At 39.9% G+C, this 19,081-nt stretch overlaps 1 protein-coding gene across 2 annotated transcripts in view; it reads left to right on the top strand.

The window, feature by feature from the left end:
• The window catches only part of Papss2 (3'-phosphoadenosine 5'-phosphosulfate synthase 2), a 78,232-nt gene that overhangs the window by 44,011 nt on the left and 15,140 nt on the right, over positions 1-19,081 (top strand). Inside the window, exons 2-9 of one of the 2 annotated variants that reach the window (XM_047552221.1) lie at positions 3,034-3,151; positions 4,551-4,786; positions 5,872-6,010; positions 6,659-6,777; positions 6,906-7,019; positions 8,530-8,641; positions 13,086-13,100; positions 17,632-17,837. In XM_047552221.1, the coding sequence (XP_047408177.1) occupies positions 3,034-3,151; positions 4,551-4,786; positions 5,872-6,010; positions 6,659-6,777; positions 6,906-7,019; positions 8,530-8,641; positions 13,086-13,100; positions 17,632-17,837 (1,059 nt within the window). The remainder of the gene's footprint in view (positions 1-3,033; positions 3,152-4,550; positions 4,787-5,871; positions 6,011-6,658; positions 6,778-6,905; positions 7,020-8,529; positions 8,642-13,085; positions 13,101-17,631; positions 17,838-19,081) is intronic. The other variant, XM_047552222.1, reaches the window with a different exon arrangement.

Genomic DNA, 19,081 nt, shown 5'->3' with positions numbered 1-19,081 from the left:
AGTCTTTAGCCAAATAAAATTGTTAAGAACATTCTTGCACAAGTCTTTTTATGGAAATATATTTTCATTTCTCATGAGTAGAAAATCATAGGGAAGGTAAATGTTTAGTTCTGTAAGAAACTGTCAGGTATAATTACAGAATGGTTGTACCCCTTTATACCCCCCACCATCAACATATGAGGACATGCCCTAGCTGCCATTAAATGCCATCAGTGGCATCTCATTTTAGTTTTAATTTGCCTTTCTCTGATGGCCAACAACATGGAGCACTTCATGGATGCTTCTTAGCCAAGTGTATATCTTTCTATGTGGAACGATTGTTCAATTCTTTCCCCATGTTTAAAAACTGGATTGTCAGTTGGTTGTGATGGCACATGACTATAATCCCAGTTACTTGGGAGGCTGAGGCAGGAGGATCACAAGTTCAAGGCCAGCCTCTGTAATTTAGTGAGACCCTGTCTCTAGATAAAATATAAAAAAGGACTGGGATGTGGTTCAGTGGTTAAGCACCCCTGAGTTCAATCCTTGGTACCAAAAAAAAAAAAAAAAAAAAAGGAGTATCTTTATTATTGAGTTGCGTGTGTGCGCGCGCTTCCCCGACCCCTAGGGACTGAGTATTTGATCATCTATCCAAAATGATGCTGGGGACTCAGCTTTATTCAGTACTACATTCCTAGCTCCTATGGTTGCCCCTGGCATATAGTAGGAGATTAATAAGCATTTCCTGAATCATTGGATGAATGAATGAACCCACTTTGAGACCTTATATTCAGATACGACATTCTTGAATTTAATGGTATTAGGGAAAAATGGCACAAGAAAACAGAAAAAAACAAAAGCTAAATGTTATTCTTGAGCTATAAAATATTTGTGGCACCAAGGATTCGAAAAGCCTTCAGGGAATTTGTTCAACCTGGGGAACTACTGCTAGAATGGATCTCATGAAGTAGTATAATGTGTCCCCATTTATGAGCCCTCTGGTGCAAGCCATCACTGCCATTTTACCCATCACCTTCTGGTGCTAAATCTTCACCACTTCTAAGTCTTGGGCTCTAACCAGGTTTGTCTGGAGAATTTCAGGTAATCTAACCTGGATCATTCCGCCATGCATTCAACCTCTTTCCTCTTGGCCCCCTCTGACACTGCTAATGCCCATTCATGCTGACTGGCCCCTTTGATGTGCTCTGCCTCAGGAGCAGCCCTGCCCAGACTGGTGTGCTCTGCTTTTCTTAATCCCCCAATGGCTAACAGGGAGCTCTTTGCCCTAATTTTGAAGCCATTTGCCTGCACTCCTGCCTCTTCTACTGGGAGGTCTCCAGTGAATAATAATCACCAGCATCCACATTTGTAGAATGTGTTCATATTCATTTTCTCATGCCAACCTCTAGACAGCCCTAGCTGTAGCTCTCTTGTTTGTGGAGTTGGCAAAAAGGTGATTTGATTTGCTCCAGAATATAAATGTTGCCTATGTAGCCCATAGTTTTCTAAGATCCTCTAGGACTTACTCAGAAAACCCTGGTTCTTTCTTAGCTCTGATGGGTGTACATGTGTGTTGTTTAAGAGGCTCATAGCTTATTACAATGCAGAAACCTGGACTACATCTGTTGTTAGAAATACAATTACCATATTGCAAACATATATGGGTAGTTCCTTACCTGTTTAATCATCATTATGAGTTGTTGTTTTTTCTTTTAACTTGAATCTCATGTTACTAAAAAAAAAAAAAATCCACCAAAAACTGAATATATTGGCTCATTTTACTTAAAAAAAAAATTCATCAGACATACAACCTCCAGTCAGAATTTAGAATCAGGATCAAATAGTTTGTTCCCTCATTAGGCTGATTTTTAGCCCAGCCAAAACATTTGATGTTTGAATTTTCCCCAAGTCTTGTAACTGGTATATTTGAATTTCTGCTGGGGTTTTTTGAAGGATTCATACATGGAGCCAGGAGAGAGTGGAAGCAAAGTTTAGTTCTTATGAGAAGGTAGCCCTGTGTGCTCTTACCTGCTCACTGCTATCTGGGAATTGACTGGCTTTAACCCTTTACACTATACCCTGGGCCTTTCCCTGGTTCCATAGAAACAAAGACATATCCCTAACACCACCCAAGGTACACAACTAAAATGTCATGGAATCACTGTCACCGTGATGTCTCCTCAACAGGACACCTTGGGCGGTGACTAGGGATATGTCTTTGTTTCTGTAAATGCCTGGTTTCCTCAAGTCCAATCAGCTTGAATGGAGAACATCCCAAACACTCCAGCAGCAGGAATGCTGGGTTGGCTGGTGAAGCCCATGTCTGTGGAACCAGCTGGCAGTCCACCTGCTTTTTCCCTAACGTGGCACTGCCCTTTGCCCTGGTGAGGAGTTTGGGGATACAATCCATGCGATTGGCTAATTTTAAAATTGGGGCAGGCAAAGGGAAGGGCTACAAGTAGAATGAATGCAATTGGATCAATTAAGGCTAAAAACTCTATTCTGAAAATGGACCAGGCTTTCTATTTCTCAATATTCTAAAGGCAGTGTTGGTTTCTAAATTGATAGAATTAATAATGGTAACTCTGTTGGCCAGATATAAAAGAGAAGATAAATTTGGTGAAGTCTCTGAATGTAATCTGTTATTACACAATAATTTTATTAGTTATTTAGCAGATTGTGTTGCATGAACCAATGAAATATTATCCACTAATTTAAAATTAATATTTAAAAAGAAATAAATAAAAATTATTATTTTGAGGAAACAAATTCTTATGAATTACATTAAAAGAAAGGAACAGATAAAGAAATTAAGTGTGTATATTCACAGCAATGAAAAATATATATATGTAGCTAATGGCTCAGGGTAATCTGAAGAAATGAAAAAAATTATGAGGAGGGACAAGGGTGAATCTTTTTCAAAAAAATGTTTCATAGACATCACTACATATATCAATTTTTCAATTAAAAATTTTAAATGGATTTATACTGTTCTGATGAAGAATATATATTTTATTAATCAAATATCATGCTTGGCCTTGTCTTGTTTTATAGGACAACCAGCAGAAATCTACCAATGTAGTCTATCAGGCCCACCATGTGAGCAGGAATAAGAGAGGACAGGTGGTTGGAACCAGGGGCGGATTTCGAGGATGTACTGTGTGGCTAACAGGTATTGACATATACATGTATATCTTTTATCGATATATATTTGAAATTGAAACATGGGACACAATTTTAAGGAAATTAGTGTATCTTACACACAGTATATCTTTATTTTTAACCTTAGAAAGAGCTTGAGAGCTGTAGTAGAAAGCCTGAGTGTTAGTCCTAATTCTCCCACCAGTGAAAAGAGAGTCGAAGTCTGACTCTAGAAATAGCATCTGATCCAGTCGTGGGAAGTCTCCAAGTTGTCAGTTTTTTGCTCTCTGGCAGGCCAGGGTGGGACAAGTGGATTATAACCCCCTCTTTCAACTCCAAGAAATTCACTACTGCATCAGCTGGCAGTTAGGAATAGGCTTTTCTAATTTGACACCAAATATTTGCTGGTTCATAAGGCATGGGATGCTTAGAGATAGTCTTTTTGTTTTCTGATGATCTGATATTTGAGGAAACTGTTTCACTTGCTGTAAACAAGCAAGCAAATGTAAGGATGCTAATTTCCACTGGGTGAGAAATAATGGAAATCACTAGCTCCCACCCAGGTGACTCAGCAAATCTTCCTTTTCTCATGTTTTTATAGTCACAGAATGCCAAAGCTAAGGGTTAGTGACAGAACTGGATTCAGAACCTAAGACTCCCAACACACCAGCCCCAAACTGTCCCTTCATACTCTGAGTACGAGTAGAAATGAGGCTTTTTTTCTTTTCCTCCTGATCCTGGGGATTGAACTCAGCAGTGCTCCATCACCAAGCCACATCCTCAACCATTTTTATTTGGAAACAGGGCCACTAAATTGCTGAGGCTGGCCTCAAATTTGCAAACCTCCTGCCTCAGCCTCCTGAGTCTCTGGGATTATAGGCATGCACCACCACAACTGGATACGAGTTTTATGTAGCCTGGACTCAAAGGGGGAAAAATTAATTTCATGCACATAACTTTTCAAATAGATATGAGCCAGATGCAAAAATATGTTTATCCAGGTTGTGAAATCAGTGTGGATTTTATTGTCTGCTCATGAAGACAAATGTATTCTAACCTGAAGATAATTCTAAAGAATCTGGCAGGCAGGGACCTGCCCTGCATCTGTGTGTGTTTTGTTTTGTTTTGTTTGCTATTCTAGTCATTTCCCTTTCCTCTCCAAACCAGCCCTCAGGTCCCTATTTATGAACCCCATTTTCTTTGAAATCCTAAGGGTGGACAAAGAGTTATTTCAAATTTTGAAATAAATGTTTAAGTTCTTGGCTTTTAATAAGCTATACTATTTTTAGAGTTTAATGGATTTTGATTTAAGATGAATCAAAAATTGTAATGAGGGTTTAGGTAGATATAAAAGTGCTAGATTGGTTTACAATTAATCATCTTTAATAATCCAGGACAATGCTAATCTGTCTTGCTTGTTCTGGTGACAGGTCTCTCCGGTGCTGGAAAAACAACAATAAGTTTTGCTCTGGAAGAGTACCTCGTCTCCCATGCCATCCCGTGCTATTCCCTGGATGGGGACAACGTCCGGCATGGCCTTAACAAGAACCTCGGATTCTCACCTGGGGACCGAGAAGAAAATATCCGCAGGATTGCCGAGGTGGCTAAGCTGTTTGCTGACGCTGGTCTGGTCTGCATTACCAGCTTCATCTCTCCGTTCGCAAAGGTAAAAAGATTTGACACTGGACCCAACTGTCACACACAATCTGAGTTGTGAGGACAATGCTGAGGACAGGAGTCTGGTGGAGGGGAGGCGGGAGTGGAACGTTTCATTTTCAAGGTACCCACATGTCCTCCTCTCCCCACACGCTCCCTCACTTCCTCTATTTACAATTGCTTATATAAAGAGAGTTCCTTCATTTCCAGATGCCAGGGCCCCAGTTGACCTAAACTCTCTCATGTTCACAATTATAAGGGACATTGGTCAGAGTTGACAGGAAGAAAAAGATAAACAAGGAGACCTCTAAGGCTCTGTAATTTCGGTTGTTGGAAAAAGAATGTTTAGCTTGCTAAAGAAAAGAGCCCTTCACTACAAAGCTTCGGGTTGTGTGTGTTTGATGTGGAATCACTGAGGTGGAGTGTCACTCTTCATGTTTTAAAACTAGAAATTTCTAGGAGCTACACATAATGTGCTGTGTGCTTTGAGCACATCCTTTGAATGGAATCTGCTCATGTTGCCGGTGACTCTTGCTAAATTTCTCTGAAATTTCTTGAGAGAGCTGTGTTTACCAGAGTGACATTTCTGGATTCTCTCTAAAGGACTCTATAGCCCAGGGTTTTCTCAACACTGTCAAGTGCCAGTGCATTCAGTGTTTTTGACAAATAATTTAATTGTGAAATTTCATCTTAATTCATTTTCTGTTGCTATAACCAAATACACAGACTGGGTAATTTATAAAGGATAGAGGCTTGTTTAGCTCATAATTTGGGAGGCTGAGAAGGTCTAGAACATGGCACCAGCATCTGCTCAGCATCTGGTGAAGGCCTTCTGGCTGCATCATAACACAGAGGAGGCTTATTACACAGGGAGACAGAACATGTGTGTCAGCACAGGTGTCTCCTCTTCTCTCTAGTCCCACTGGGGGCCTCCTTCCTGATGACTTTATCTCATCTTAATTACCTCCCAAAGGCTCCTCCTCCAATTAGCATCAATGCATGAATTTAGGGATTCAGTTTCCAACATAAAATCTGGGGCACACGTTCAAACCATAACAAACCTCTTTTTCCCATCTTAAATGTTCTGTTTTTCAGGATCGTGAGAATGCCCGTAAAATCCACGAATCAGCAGGACTTCCATTCTTTGAGATATTTGTAGATGCACCTCTAAATATTTGTGAAAGCAGAGATGTAAAAGGCCTCTACAAACGGGCTCGAGCTGGGGAGATAAAAGGTATGAGAACCAGCTGGGTGCAATGGTTTGCACCTGTAATCCCAGAGACTCAGGAGGCTGAGGCAGGAGGATTGAGAGTTCAAAGTCACTCTCCGCAACTTAGGGAGGCCCTAAGCAACTTAGAGAGACCCTATCTTAAAACAAAAGGGTTGGGGGTGTGGCTCAGTGGTTAAGCACCCCTGGGTTCAATCCCCAATCCCACCCCTCCACACAAAAAAAGTACGAGAACCAGCTAGAGGCTTCATTGCAAATTACTTAGCCTGTCAATCCTCTGATTACATCCTCAGGAATCTGCCTGAAGTTTCAAAATAAAAAAATAAAAAGGACTGTGGTAGTGACTCAGTGGTTGAGTATCCTTGGGTTCAATCTCTAGGACTCAAAAGAAAAGAAAAGAATAACGAGTCTAATTACCTGTAGAGGGCTCAGACTTTGCCAGATATTGTTCATAATTTAGGGCTTTCCATGTTGAAAACACAGCCGTATATTTTCTTAGCTATGGCAAGAGGTCATGGATGGCAGTTTGACCTTTTCTGTTATAATCCAACCTCTCAATTTAACACATTATTCCAACATGTGTTATGCCTTAATGATTAAAAAAAAAATTATTCCATTGGGACAGATGTGATTTTCCCCCCTTATGTCTTGCAGGATTTACGGGTATCGATTCTGATTATGAGAAGCCTGAAACTCCTGAGTGTGTGCTTAAAACCAATTTGTCTTCAGTGAGCGACTGTGTCCAGCAAGTGGTAGAACTTCTACAAGAACAGGTGGGCATGTGGTTCTTTCTTTCTTTTTTTTAATTTAATGAAGTCATAAAAGATAACCTAGGTTTCTTTACTAACGCATTCTTTTTTCCAGTTTTCATTGGATTGTTGCCGATTTTGTTTCATTTCAGAACATTGTGCCCCATGCTACAATCAGAGGTATCCATGAACTCTTTGTGCCGGAAAACAAACTTGATCAGGTCCGGGCTGAGGCTGAGAATCTCCCTTCATTATCAATTACCAAGGTAAGGGATACAGACTGGCCGAAGGAGAATTTGGCTTAACACCCATCATTATAATTCATTTACAATTACTCTTGTTAAAAAGGAAAGTATGAGTTAGGGACACTTCATTTTTGCCAATTTTTTCCCACCTCTTCTCTGAGTACATCTTTCACCAAGAGTTGCCACAAGGCAGCTGATCAGAACTATGTATGGAGGCAGGCTGAAAAAGTGACAACTATATTTGCATGGGACAGTTTTACACAGCTATGATTTACTTTTGGTTATTCTCAAGTGCGGATATCCCCATAACTACTTGTTGGCAGTGGCTAAGAAAACAGCCTGGAAAGCAAGTGCTTTTTTTGAGCAAGTGAGAAGGAGTTTAAAGAAAACAGAAAGTAGCCCTGATCTACGGTGATGGGAATGTTCCAGGCTTTTCTACTCTGCAAATTGCACTGCTCCTTCGTCAGGGTGGTTGCAGTCTGAGAGGAGGGACACAGCTTCAGTTGCACTGATTTTACTACCTGGAGGATGTGTGGTGCAGTCCCAGCAACTACCCTGCACAGGGCCTATTTTTGGTCAGTGTTAGTTGGTCCACACAAAGTGATCAAGTCTTCATGGGGAGTTATTTATTACCCATTAAGACTTTGGAGATTCTGTAAGAGGCAAGGTGAATGGGGAACTTGCTTCAGCTCACGAAGACCTCATACTCTAAAAAGTCATGACCAATTTATAAACAAAATCCCCTAACTCTGTGAAACAAATCCTGAGTGCCCTGAGTGCCAACCAGGTGAGAGAACACATAATGACAATGGGGATGTGGTATGATAGTTCCAAACAGAACTATCTGTGAGGCAGAGAACTTCAACTTCAGATTGATTCTTTCTGTCATAGGGATAACAAGAAAGGTTTTGGAGCAATGACCCATTGCTGGGTTTTCAAGGATGAATAGGAGTTGAAAGTGGAGAGGAGGATGGGTAAAACACAGGCTTGAAACCCTTTATGTGTTTACATATACATTGTCTGGAATTGATGACCAGTAGTCCCCAACTGGAGTGGAAGGAGGTAGAAGTCCCTCCATGAGTCCTAGGGGCCAGAAGGGCTTTCATTTTCATGCTAATAACTTTGGACTTTAATTAATTAAAGTCAAGAGTTTGCTCAGTTCAGTCAAATGACCAGTAAGTACATCTGGTGAAAAAATTCAGCCAAACCAGGATTTTTGTGGAGAAAAGAATGAAAAAAATGAATGAACAGTGAATTTTCAACTTAGTTGCATATTATAGTGATAGTTACAGCCTGAAATGTTCAAACAAATCATCTTGATTTGGAATCTTTTTATGGTTCTTCCCTAAGAAAGTTCTAGACCTAAGCCTGTCTGACCCATAGATCACAGGTCAGCACAATATATGGGAACACTTAACAAAAGTTTTTGTCCTCATCCTCCTGTCAACTGAATAAGAAAGAATTGCCCTGGGAACAGATGCTGGAGAAACAGAATTCATGGAAATATTCACCTGCTGTTTGTGTTTTGCAGCTGGATCTCCAGTGGGTCCAGGTGTTGAGTGAAGGCTGGGCCACTCCCCTCAAAGGTTTTATGCGGGAGAAGGAATACTTGCAAACTATACACTTTGACACCCTGCTAGATGGTATGATTTTTGTTGTTGTTTCTTACTCTCTGTTATTAAAGAAAAAATTTCCCCTAGAAGTTTGCACAGGAACTAGTAATCTTTGGTTCGTAAACTTCTTTGAAAAAATAGTTAGATCCTTTACAGTGTTCCTAATTTTATTATGTGTAAACTTCCATTTGTAGGATTTTTTTTTTTGTAATTTTCAAAAGATTTTTGATTATTTAAAACTAAGGACTGAAAAATGAAGATTTTATTTGCACACAAATCCAAAAGAAGGTTAAGTCTGTTTCATCTCCACCTGTTCTTTGCTGGTCCTGATATTCAGATGCACTATTGTAGTCCATTGATGGCTGCATCCTGGCAGCCCAGACCAGACTCATGTGGCAATCCCCATCCCCCATATCACCCCTGTCATGCACAATTGCAGCAGCTTCTTTCCTTGATGTATCCTAAAGTGTCAGTGTTTGTACCTACATATGAAATACACTAGGAGGGCTTTGTCCTCTAAACTCCAACAGGACTGACTCAAGGCGGTTTTCTGGGCACAGGCTAATGGTTTTTAGAAAACCGATCTAAGGTCGGAAGCATGTGCTATTCAGAATAATTCCTGACCCTTGTGTGATCATTTCCTTCCTAGAGCTGCTTGAGCTTATCAAATGTAACATTATTTCAAGACCTTGGGAAATAGCTAAGAAGTGAAAAAGGAGTAGTGGTAGAGTCACACTGAGCAGAGCTCCAGACTTTAAGGAAGAAAGATCAAATCAGATGTTCTTCCTTTGAAATGTCCTGAACATCTTTCTGATTCTACTGGGGAATGGAGTGTAAAGCCAGAATCAGAACTTATAGACTCATCAGAATAGGCCCTCTTCCCTTATTCTTCTCCACAACCGGAGGCCTTTAATTCTCAGCTTAAATGAAGTCCGAAAAAGACACTTTCTTTACTTCAAACTTGTCTTGACAGTAATAATAGTGTAATTGGTATAGCATTTCTCTATTTTTAAAGCATTTTCTCAGGCATTATTTCATTTGATCCTTACAAAAACCCTGGAAAACAGACAACTATTATTATCCATTTTACAGATGAGGAAACTGACCTCAGGTTAAGTGATTTGCTTAAATTCATATCATTCATAAGTCAGGGCCCAAGACCAAAGTCCAGAGTTTTCTGATTTCTGGCCAGGTGCTCTTTCCACACCAGGTGCTCTCTCGATGTCCTTTCCAAAAGAATCTAGAAGGTCAAGATGTCTATATGAGGAAGGCTGATGTTTTTAGTTGATGTCTCAGTTTCAACACACATGCTGGACACAGGGTGCTTCAAGTAAATATCACTGAACTGCAGCCATCTATGAACAAGAGGTTGAGTATGAGCATCCAAAATGGAACTGTGGTCAAAAGACAAGTAGAAGAATGAGAAGTTATATTCCATTTATGTATGATGTGTCAAAATGCATTCTACTGTCACAGATAACTAATTAGAACAATTTTTAAAAAAAAATATTTTTAAAAAAGACAAGTGGACCACATCGAAAGAGGCCCATTTACAGATAATGCCATTAACCTTTGACAGGTTCCATAGAGAAAAATGACAGGGTGGCAGATATGGTTGCAGTGGTCAATGTTAATAGCAGTCCAGGTTCCTTAGCCTGGGATCTAGGTCTTCAGGGTGGGGGTAAAGAAAACATCCCAGGTTGGGCAAAAATAGCTTGTTTTGAGAAGAGGACAGGCATTTTACTGAGTTCAGAGTTTATAGCATCTGATGAATTCTTAAGAATCTATGACCCAAAAAGATGAAAAATAGAATGCAGATAATCCATCTGATAATTTAGGCAAATTCTCTTTCCTTCCCTCTCACACCATTTCCATTTCATTTCATGGGCAAACATTGATTTTCTACTTCTTATTTGGTCCTTACAACCATGAGGTGAATGAAGCACTTATTGTTCCTACTTCCCATGTACTACAGATGTCTGTCTTCTAAACCCATCCCCATGGGGATACCAGTGAGCTCATGTTCCCATTAGTACTTGAGTCCCAGTGGTGCCAAGTCTTTACCTATTCATATGAAACCAGTTATTTCCAAAGCCTAAGCCCAAGAATTCATAGGAGGTGTGTTTCCTGTGCTTCTGTGTCAGGCCCATAGCCATGTGTCACTTGCCGTGTGAATCTGTATGACTTTTGTGTCCACAGTGGTACAAGTCCTGCCCAAGCCACTGAATTTGGTACTGGTGTGGCTGGGACAGTTTATGGATTGTTTCTTAAGTGGAAGAAGAATGTTTTGTTCTTCTGTGCTAACCTCAATGGAGCACTCTCTAGGAATTTGGTGCTTGAGTACCATCAAATGACTTGTAATCCATATGGATCCCTTTATCCTGTGTCTCCAGTGGGGCTGCGTCAGGAGGGTGTCATGCTGTTTCCATGACCCCTACCCCCTTCCCCCATGCAGGCCACATTTCTGGGGCTTTCTGGAAAATTCCTTGTTTCCTTACAGAAATTTTCTGCTGGCTGTTCCATCTGCCTCTGCAACCAGAATCCACTGGGCATCCTTATGTAACCCTAAATTACAGTCAAAGTTCTGCATACCCCCAGAAACCTCCTCAATTCTTGTCAACCAGTTAATAAAAATAGATACCAGGATATGATTTCCTGCCTCTGTCTGCCACTTTACATATCTCCGTTTAGTTTTAGCCTAAGCAAAGGTAGAATATGAGCTATGAAGCTGAACTGGGGTCTGGGTTTGTATGTCAGTGATGAACTATGAACCTGAGACAAAATTACTTAGACTCTCTGCAGTTAGTTGCCTCATCTTTATAATGGAAATATTAATTACACACCTACTTTATTGGAATATTGAAAGTTTAAAAGAGTGCCCCGTTCATTAGTAAATTCCACACATTAGCTATCATCACGCATACAATTAGAAGAACTTGGAGGGTTGAAGACATTAAGTGGCTGTGCACAGTCACATCAGTTTGAATTAGCACAGATGATGTCATCACAGCAACAAATACTTCCTGAGAGCCCTCATATGCCAGGGTTCACCTGGCTCCTGGGGACAGAGTGGTTGTGAAGGCAGATGTGCACTTCCTGCACAGACAGTACAGCTCCTCCTCTGAGCCCAAGAGCAGCGGGTTCTTCCACCACATCAGTGATTCTTTGGGGGCCATAAAACTGTTTATTTCAAGGAAATCTGAGGTAATATATATAACAGACGAAGTGGAACTTCTTCCCTAGGAGGGGCTGGGGGTTTAGCCTTCCTCCAGAGCAGCAGGCTGGTGGGCATCTGAAGGAAGCCAGTGGAAACTGCTTCCATACCATAAAACTTTCCACATTTCCCATACCATGGCAGTTTCCTGGCAGTGCCTGGCTTGACGGCTTCAGAATTGGGGACACAGAATTAAATTCTAAAAGGAGATTTCTTTATGTATCAGAATATGGAGCAAGATATCATTCATATCAATATAATTTAATTTCAACCCATTCATAAAGGTTTGATTCAAAGTCATTGAAAATTTGAAATGTTTTGAGTCTAGCCACAGTCACATTTTCACTTTTGATATCATGAAACAGCTGCAAAACAAGAGCCCAAAAGGAATCACTTGTCAGTGTTTATGGTAACTACTTCCATATCAATGTATTGTGTCACTTTATCTCTCACTGGAAATACTGTTCCAGGGTTATCACAGACCCTCCCATCATAAATGTCCCATGTACATTTAAATATAGTGCACCAAGTTTACACTGATGGCTTCCAAATGGGATCAAGACATGACAGCCCTGCGAGACAAGATCATTTAATGGTAATTTTCCTGCTGCTGGTTTTCCAAGGCAGGTCGCTGGCATGCTACACACATCACCAGCATTTACTAAGCACCAATGACTGGAGTTTGATGTAGTCTATCACACTGAGTCTGGAAACACCACTGTGAAGATATTTTATCCACAGGAGGAAGAACTTTGGAAAAGTTAAACAACTTACTTGAAGCTTGGATTCAAATCCAGCTTATCCTGGCTCTAACACTTGTGCTTGTTCTCCTGGGCATGATTTCATGTCCTCGAATCATCTGGGATTCCAGAAAATCTGGGCAGCTGGTTTCTATACCTTCTCCCAAAGCCTGGTTTGGAAATCATTTGACAGTGGTTGTAATACTGCATGTTTACAAGAGATAACTGAAGTTGGAGGGATTCCAAATAACATATGTTATAGTTATAAAATAATCTGTTTTTTAAAAAACAGTTAATCATCCTAAAATGTTTTTGGAGTGTATTCAACAATATTCCATACCAATTCTGATTTTATAGCTTTTTGATGTCATATAGTCTCTATTTTTAAACATAGTATAACAAAGAGCTCAGTATGTTATATATGTGAAGTGTCATAACAGGTTCCTTGACATTGTTGCTTTAAGATTATTTTGGTGGAGAGCTGAAAACATGTTTCTTAATTGTGTTTGTATTTCTCTAGGCATGGTCCTTTATGGTATGTACTTTAACTTTCCAAGTAGCTAAATTATCATAATTAGATATGTTGCATTAATTCAAAATGGTCAAAGACATAACTAAAAAAAAACTTAATTAACCAATTGGAATCGTTATCAGTTCATGATCCAACCAGTTATAGTAGAATAATGGTACATTATGTTCTGCTAATTGGAGTCCAAATAACAGGAAATTTCTGGATTAGAGGCAGCTATTGTTGATAATATTGTGTTTAGCTGATGAAAGTAAAATTGTTTCTAAATTATTGTTGAACATTTTTGTTCCTGAGTATTTTTAAATTTATGATTCTTTCCCACTGTTTTCCAGTTCCCTTTTAGCTTCACAAATTTGGAAATTCTATCATGTTTATAAAATATTTTAATTGATGAAGGATAAATCCATTTTAGATTCAATTTCAAGTGGATGCACCTGGTTGGATTGTGTATGATTGTACTTTGTTTGTGATGTATGATTATGCATGAATTTAATTTCAAGCTATCATAATTGATAGTTACAGAAATGGAAATAAATATACATTTGCTGTGACTGTAAATTTCTGAATTGTACCAGAATGAAGAGGTAAAATTCCAAAGGTATCATTTATCTCTGACATTGTTTTCATCATTGTTATTTCTCCCTTAAAAAAATCCTAGTTATATAACAAAGATTAATTCAGGGTTTACATAGAAAATCTATACATCCAATATGTAGATCTATAAGACTGCAACAGAAGCTTGAAAATTATTTTTAAAGCAAAAGAAAAGTTACTCAGTTGAACAGGAAATTATCTGTTGGATTTACAGTCGTTAAGAAAACCACAGTACTCTTCCAAAATGAGACGTACTACAATAAAATAATCAAGGTAGTTCCTGCCAGAGCTGGAAGCACACGAAGGGAAAGGCAGAAAGCTTTAGTCAATGTTTAAAGCCATAGAGGATGTTCAGCACAGTTAAATATCTGGAAAAATTTATGTATTAGAAAAGTTGAGAAAGACGATAGGGAACCCACAGTAAATCTGTTTGTACCCAGGTGCAGTTGCAACCACAGGCGTGAGATCAGTAGGACTCCTCTCCACAGCATCCTATGGATGTGCTCCTTGACCTGGACCACCATAGGGGCGTGCTGCTTAGTCACTGTGGATGCTCACTCCAGGACAAGATGAAGGGGGAGTAGAGGCTACAATGGGCAAGAACCTGGTGGACCAGAGGAGAAAATTGCAACCGGAAGTGAAGTATCCCTTAGATTTCCACCCAGAACATTTGATGCAAGACAAGGTTGCAGGCATGTTGCTGGCAAGGCGAGGATTCCTCTAGCTTTGTACCCTACTTTGGGCTTTGCATTTTTCTTTCTTTATTTTACTTTATTTTGGTCGAGTCACTCTTTATAAGCAGAGTCAAACACCACGGTCCTTCTTTCAGCGAGTATGGCCACAGAAAGCATGATTCTTTTTTTTTTTGATACTGAGTATTGAACCCAGGGCTGCTTTCCCTACCACTGAGCTACTATCCTCAGCCAACCCCCCCCTTTTTTTCAGCCCTTTTTATTATATATATTTTTTATTTTGAGACAGTTTCGATAAATTGTTGAGAGTCTCAGTATATTGCCGATTCTGACCTTAAACTTGCGATCCTTCTGCCTCAGCCTCCCAAGTCCCTGGGATTACAGGTGTTGGGCCACCATGTCTGGCATAAACACAATTTCTAATTAGAATATCAGCATCCTTGAAAGTGGTGTTCTTAATTAACCTCTTTTCCTTACCTGGACTGTGGTGGATTTAATTATCTTTCATCATAAACCTCCATTAATTTAGTGTTGAGTTGTATGTCCCCCTCATATCAAACCAGGAAAATACATTTTATTTATTATTCCCCCCACTCCACCTTTTTTTTTTTAAGTGAGGAAACTGAGTTCAGAGGAGTTGAGTAAACACACTTCATAAGTGGGAAAGCCCTCACTTTACTTTTAGTGTTCTCTGCAAAGGGGTTGGCTGCTCTTGACCTTTGAAACAATGAGTTATTTGAATAACAAAAACCTTACTTTTATAAGGCACATATCTAATTTTTGTCTTATTAAGGGTCCTAAAGTATGTTGCAGGATTTTAGGATAGACTGTATTTCTTTATGGCTGGTAGCTGCTGCCTGTCTTCTATGACATTCTTAGGTCCTAGTAATTTTAGAGAGTGTTTAAAAAGTACAAAGTGATTTGCCTGGAAAATTCGATTTTATAGCTGCTAAGGTGGAGTCTTATGCCCCAAAACAATAGAACTCAAATCTTTAACTCTGTCAGAGGCATTCTTAATGTTGGATTTGCAAGTTAGATTTAAATGACTTCATTAGTTTGTGACATATTTTCCCAAATTCATGAAGTGCTGCTCGTATTTTCTCTGGAATTGAATGTTTTCTTTATTCACCTTCCTTTGATGCTCTTTGGAAGCTGAAGTTTCCCTATTATTCTTTTGTGTTACACACCTAACCAGGGGCCCTCATTTTTTCACCTATAGGTGCAATTGAGAGGCAGACATGTTTATTAGAATATTATAGCATTGTTACAAAAAGTATCGGGGACACAGTTTTATGTTATTTTTTACATTGGCATTGTTAAAAAATGAGAGCCAACGTTTACCCTTTTAAGTTTCCAACTAAAAAACAATTACATCTTTTAGCCATTTTATCTAGAAATACTTCAAAATATTTTGCCTTCAAAAAAAAAATCCTTATTCACTAAAAAAAAAAACTCACTGAGGTGTATAGCTCAGTGGTAGAGCACTTGCCTAGCATGCATGAGGCCCTGAGTTCAATTCCCAACCCCACACACAAAAGAGAAAGTTCAACATAAGGAAACTTTTCAAAATGACTCTGTTGTCATTAGTCCTATCAATTATTAAGCTGAGCTTTCATGTAATGGCGCTTGGGACATTTGTGGGATTATTGGCCTTTGTACTAAGGGACTTGGTGGTTTCTGTATTTTTAGTTTCTGTATTAGTGCTTCTCCAAAGAAACATAACCGACAGGATGCATATGGATGTGTGTGTATGCATATGTACACACAGAGACACATACATACATACATGTGGAGGGGGAGGAAGAAAGGATTTATCCTAAAAAATTGGCTCATGTGTTTGGAGGCAAGTTTAAAATCTGCAGGGTAGGCCAATAGGCTGGAGACCCAGAGAAGAGCTGTAGTTCAAATCCAAAGGCATCCTGCTGCCTGAATTCCCTCTTCCTCTGGAGATGTCAGTCTTTCTTTTCAGGTCTTCAACTGATTAGAGGCAGCCTACCCACATTATGAAGGATTGGCTTCTTAGAGTCTACAGATTTAAATGTCAATCCCATCTAAAATTATCTTCTAATAAACATCAAGAATAATATTTAACCAAACATCTGGGTACGGTGGCCTAGCCATGGAGACCAAACTCAGAATTCATATACAACCAGCCATCCCAGTCTCTTTGTCTATTTTCCTGTCTCTTCCTTTGTGGTCAAGATGTTGACATGCTATGTTGCTGAAGATGTCACTTCTCTACACAGCACATTTTATACCTTCTGATTCATTGTGTTGTATACTGAGAAATCAGAGCATACAGTTTACTTACATTCCTTTTAGAGACTCAGCATAAAGGTGAGAGAGACTCACTTTCCAAAGAAAGTACATGAGCTTCGGTAATGGTTTCATATAATTTTTTACTCCTCCTGTTTTTTGGCCAGTGGTTCTCAAGTACAGTTGAGCTAGCAAAGAAAAGTCAGATTACCAGTCTCTTCAAAAACATTGAAAGGCGCTGCTGTGCCCACACCGCAGTGAGCATCAGAAGGACTACTTATTTGGGGTCCCAGAGACTATGGAGTGTCTTGATTGTTTTCCTATCTTTTCAATTCAGTGGGTTAGCCATGATCAGTGTTGTTACAAGTTTTGTTTCAAGAAAAACTAGAGAGTTTGGTTTTGTTTCATCAAACTTTTTTATTTTGTTTAATTGGATTTTTAAAGACTCTAAGTTCCCTCATGCATTGGGATAAGGACCAAGCTTTAAAAATGGAACCCAGACTGGGTGTGGGGGTGTACACCTGTATTCCCATCACCTCAGGAGGCTGAGGCAGGAGGAGTGTAAGTTTGAGGCCAGCCTCAGCAACTCAATGAGGCCCTCAGCAACTTAGCAAGACCCTGTCTCAAAATAAACAATAAAAAAGACTGGGGGTGTGGCTGTTTTAAAGCATCCCTAGGTTCAATCCCCAGTACCAAAATCCAAAAATAGAACCCCAGAAGGGAGAGAAGGCCTTTCCATACCCAAGGGTAGGCCACCTTTGGGGGCCACTCAGCCCACTTTTCACCCACTGCCCATCTCCTGCTCTGGAAGTCCTTTGGGACTTCTCATCACTGACTCTAGAAAAACCTACACAGATGACATAGCCATGTTGGATTTAGGTTTTAAAGCCCTTTAAAGGAACTCTTTGGAAGGGACATCATCCACATGTGAGACATCCTTAAGGGTCGGCATACCTTACTTCTGGTATTCACACCTCACATGGGTCTTTCCACAGATGGAGTGATCAACATGAGCATTCCCATCGTGCTACCAGTCTCTACAGATGATAAGACACGGCTGGAAGGGTACAGTGCATTTGTCCTGACATATGGTGGACGAAGGGTGGCTGTCTTACGTGACCCTGAATTCTACGAGCATAGGAAAGAGGAGCGTTGTTCCCACGTGTGGGGGACCACCTGTTCAAAACACCCCCATATCAAAGTAAGTCTTGAACTCTTTGGAAAGGCTTCCCTGATCTATTTCAACTGAGGACAGAAGTCATTCTTTTTAATTCCTTCCTGGAGGACTTCAAAAACTGAGGTTCCATGGAAGATTGGTTTTGCAAGCTTGACCTTGGGAGATTTTTTAAAAAGGGGATATAGAAATGTCTTTCTCTTTGAGAGCTGGTCTCAATGATCTCAAGTCCTCAGATCCTCTGATGGTCACATCCTCAGCTAAATGGGAATGTGTAGATAATTTAGTCTGGTATCATGAGTAGAAATCATGATACCAGACTAAATTTGTGTAGCTTGCACACACCCACAGCTGGAGTGTTTAGCCCTGTTCATCTTAACAAGACTTGAGGAAAATATCGTCACACAGAATGAACGTGGTCAACCACTGGAGAGAACTTGGAGTTCATGTTCTGTGGTCATTGAGGTGGTCAAAGACACCTTTTCAGTAAACACAAATCAGCACAGATAGTGGCTGAGCTCCCAGAGGAAGGATACTACATTTCATCAGTGGATATTTTCAAGATTTAAAAATGTGTTCAGCTGATTAGGATCATTTATCATAATGAACCTCCTTGGGTTCATTCACACCTTCTAGCTGCTGTTGGGGTTGGGGTGAGAGTGAGGGGTCATTATGAAATCTTTATTTCCCATAAAGAAAAATATGTGAAGTTGAATTCAGAAGCCATTCTTCATCCAAGATAAAGGCATTAGGATGAAAAATGAAGACAGAGAAAAACTACTAATTTGACTTCTCAAATTCCCCAACTGGAATAACTTTCAGCAAGTTCATAGGTATCATCAAGAGCAATTCAAGGCCCAGAGGCTCTAAAAAGCCTCATGATGGACAAGGCGTGCTATCTTTCTGGATCTCAGTTTCTTCACTGACAAAAGAAGGGGCCAGGCAAAATAACTCTAAGCTATTCCAGTCCCTTGACCCCAGAGAAAATTATGTTGTTGTTGTCCTCAGTTCTGAAATGTTCTAGGACAGGAAGGACTTTTCAAGGTCCCTGTTGGTGTCTGTCATGCAGGGTCTCAGACCCAGGAAACAAATTTGGATAGTAGACATGCTTTATTCAGAAGTGGCAACAGCCTCCAGCCAGCTCCACTTACCCTGTTTTTTATATACAGTTCAGACAAAGAAGGCATGATCTAGCAGGCTACATCAGTGGGCCTGCGCTCACAAGTACATGATCACGACCTTGAGCATGTACACTGAATCAGAATGTTTCT

Source organism: Sciurus carolinensis, chromosome 5 (assembly GCF_902686445.1).
Source record: "Sciurus carolinensis chromosome 5, mSciCar1.2, whole genome shotgun sequence".
NCBI lineage: Eukaryota > Metazoa > Chordata > Mammalia > Rodentia > Sciuridae > Sciurus > Sciurus carolinensis.
The sequence above is the reverse complement of the archived record's forward strand: the minus strand, read 5'-3'. Positions and strand labels throughout refer to the sequence as shown.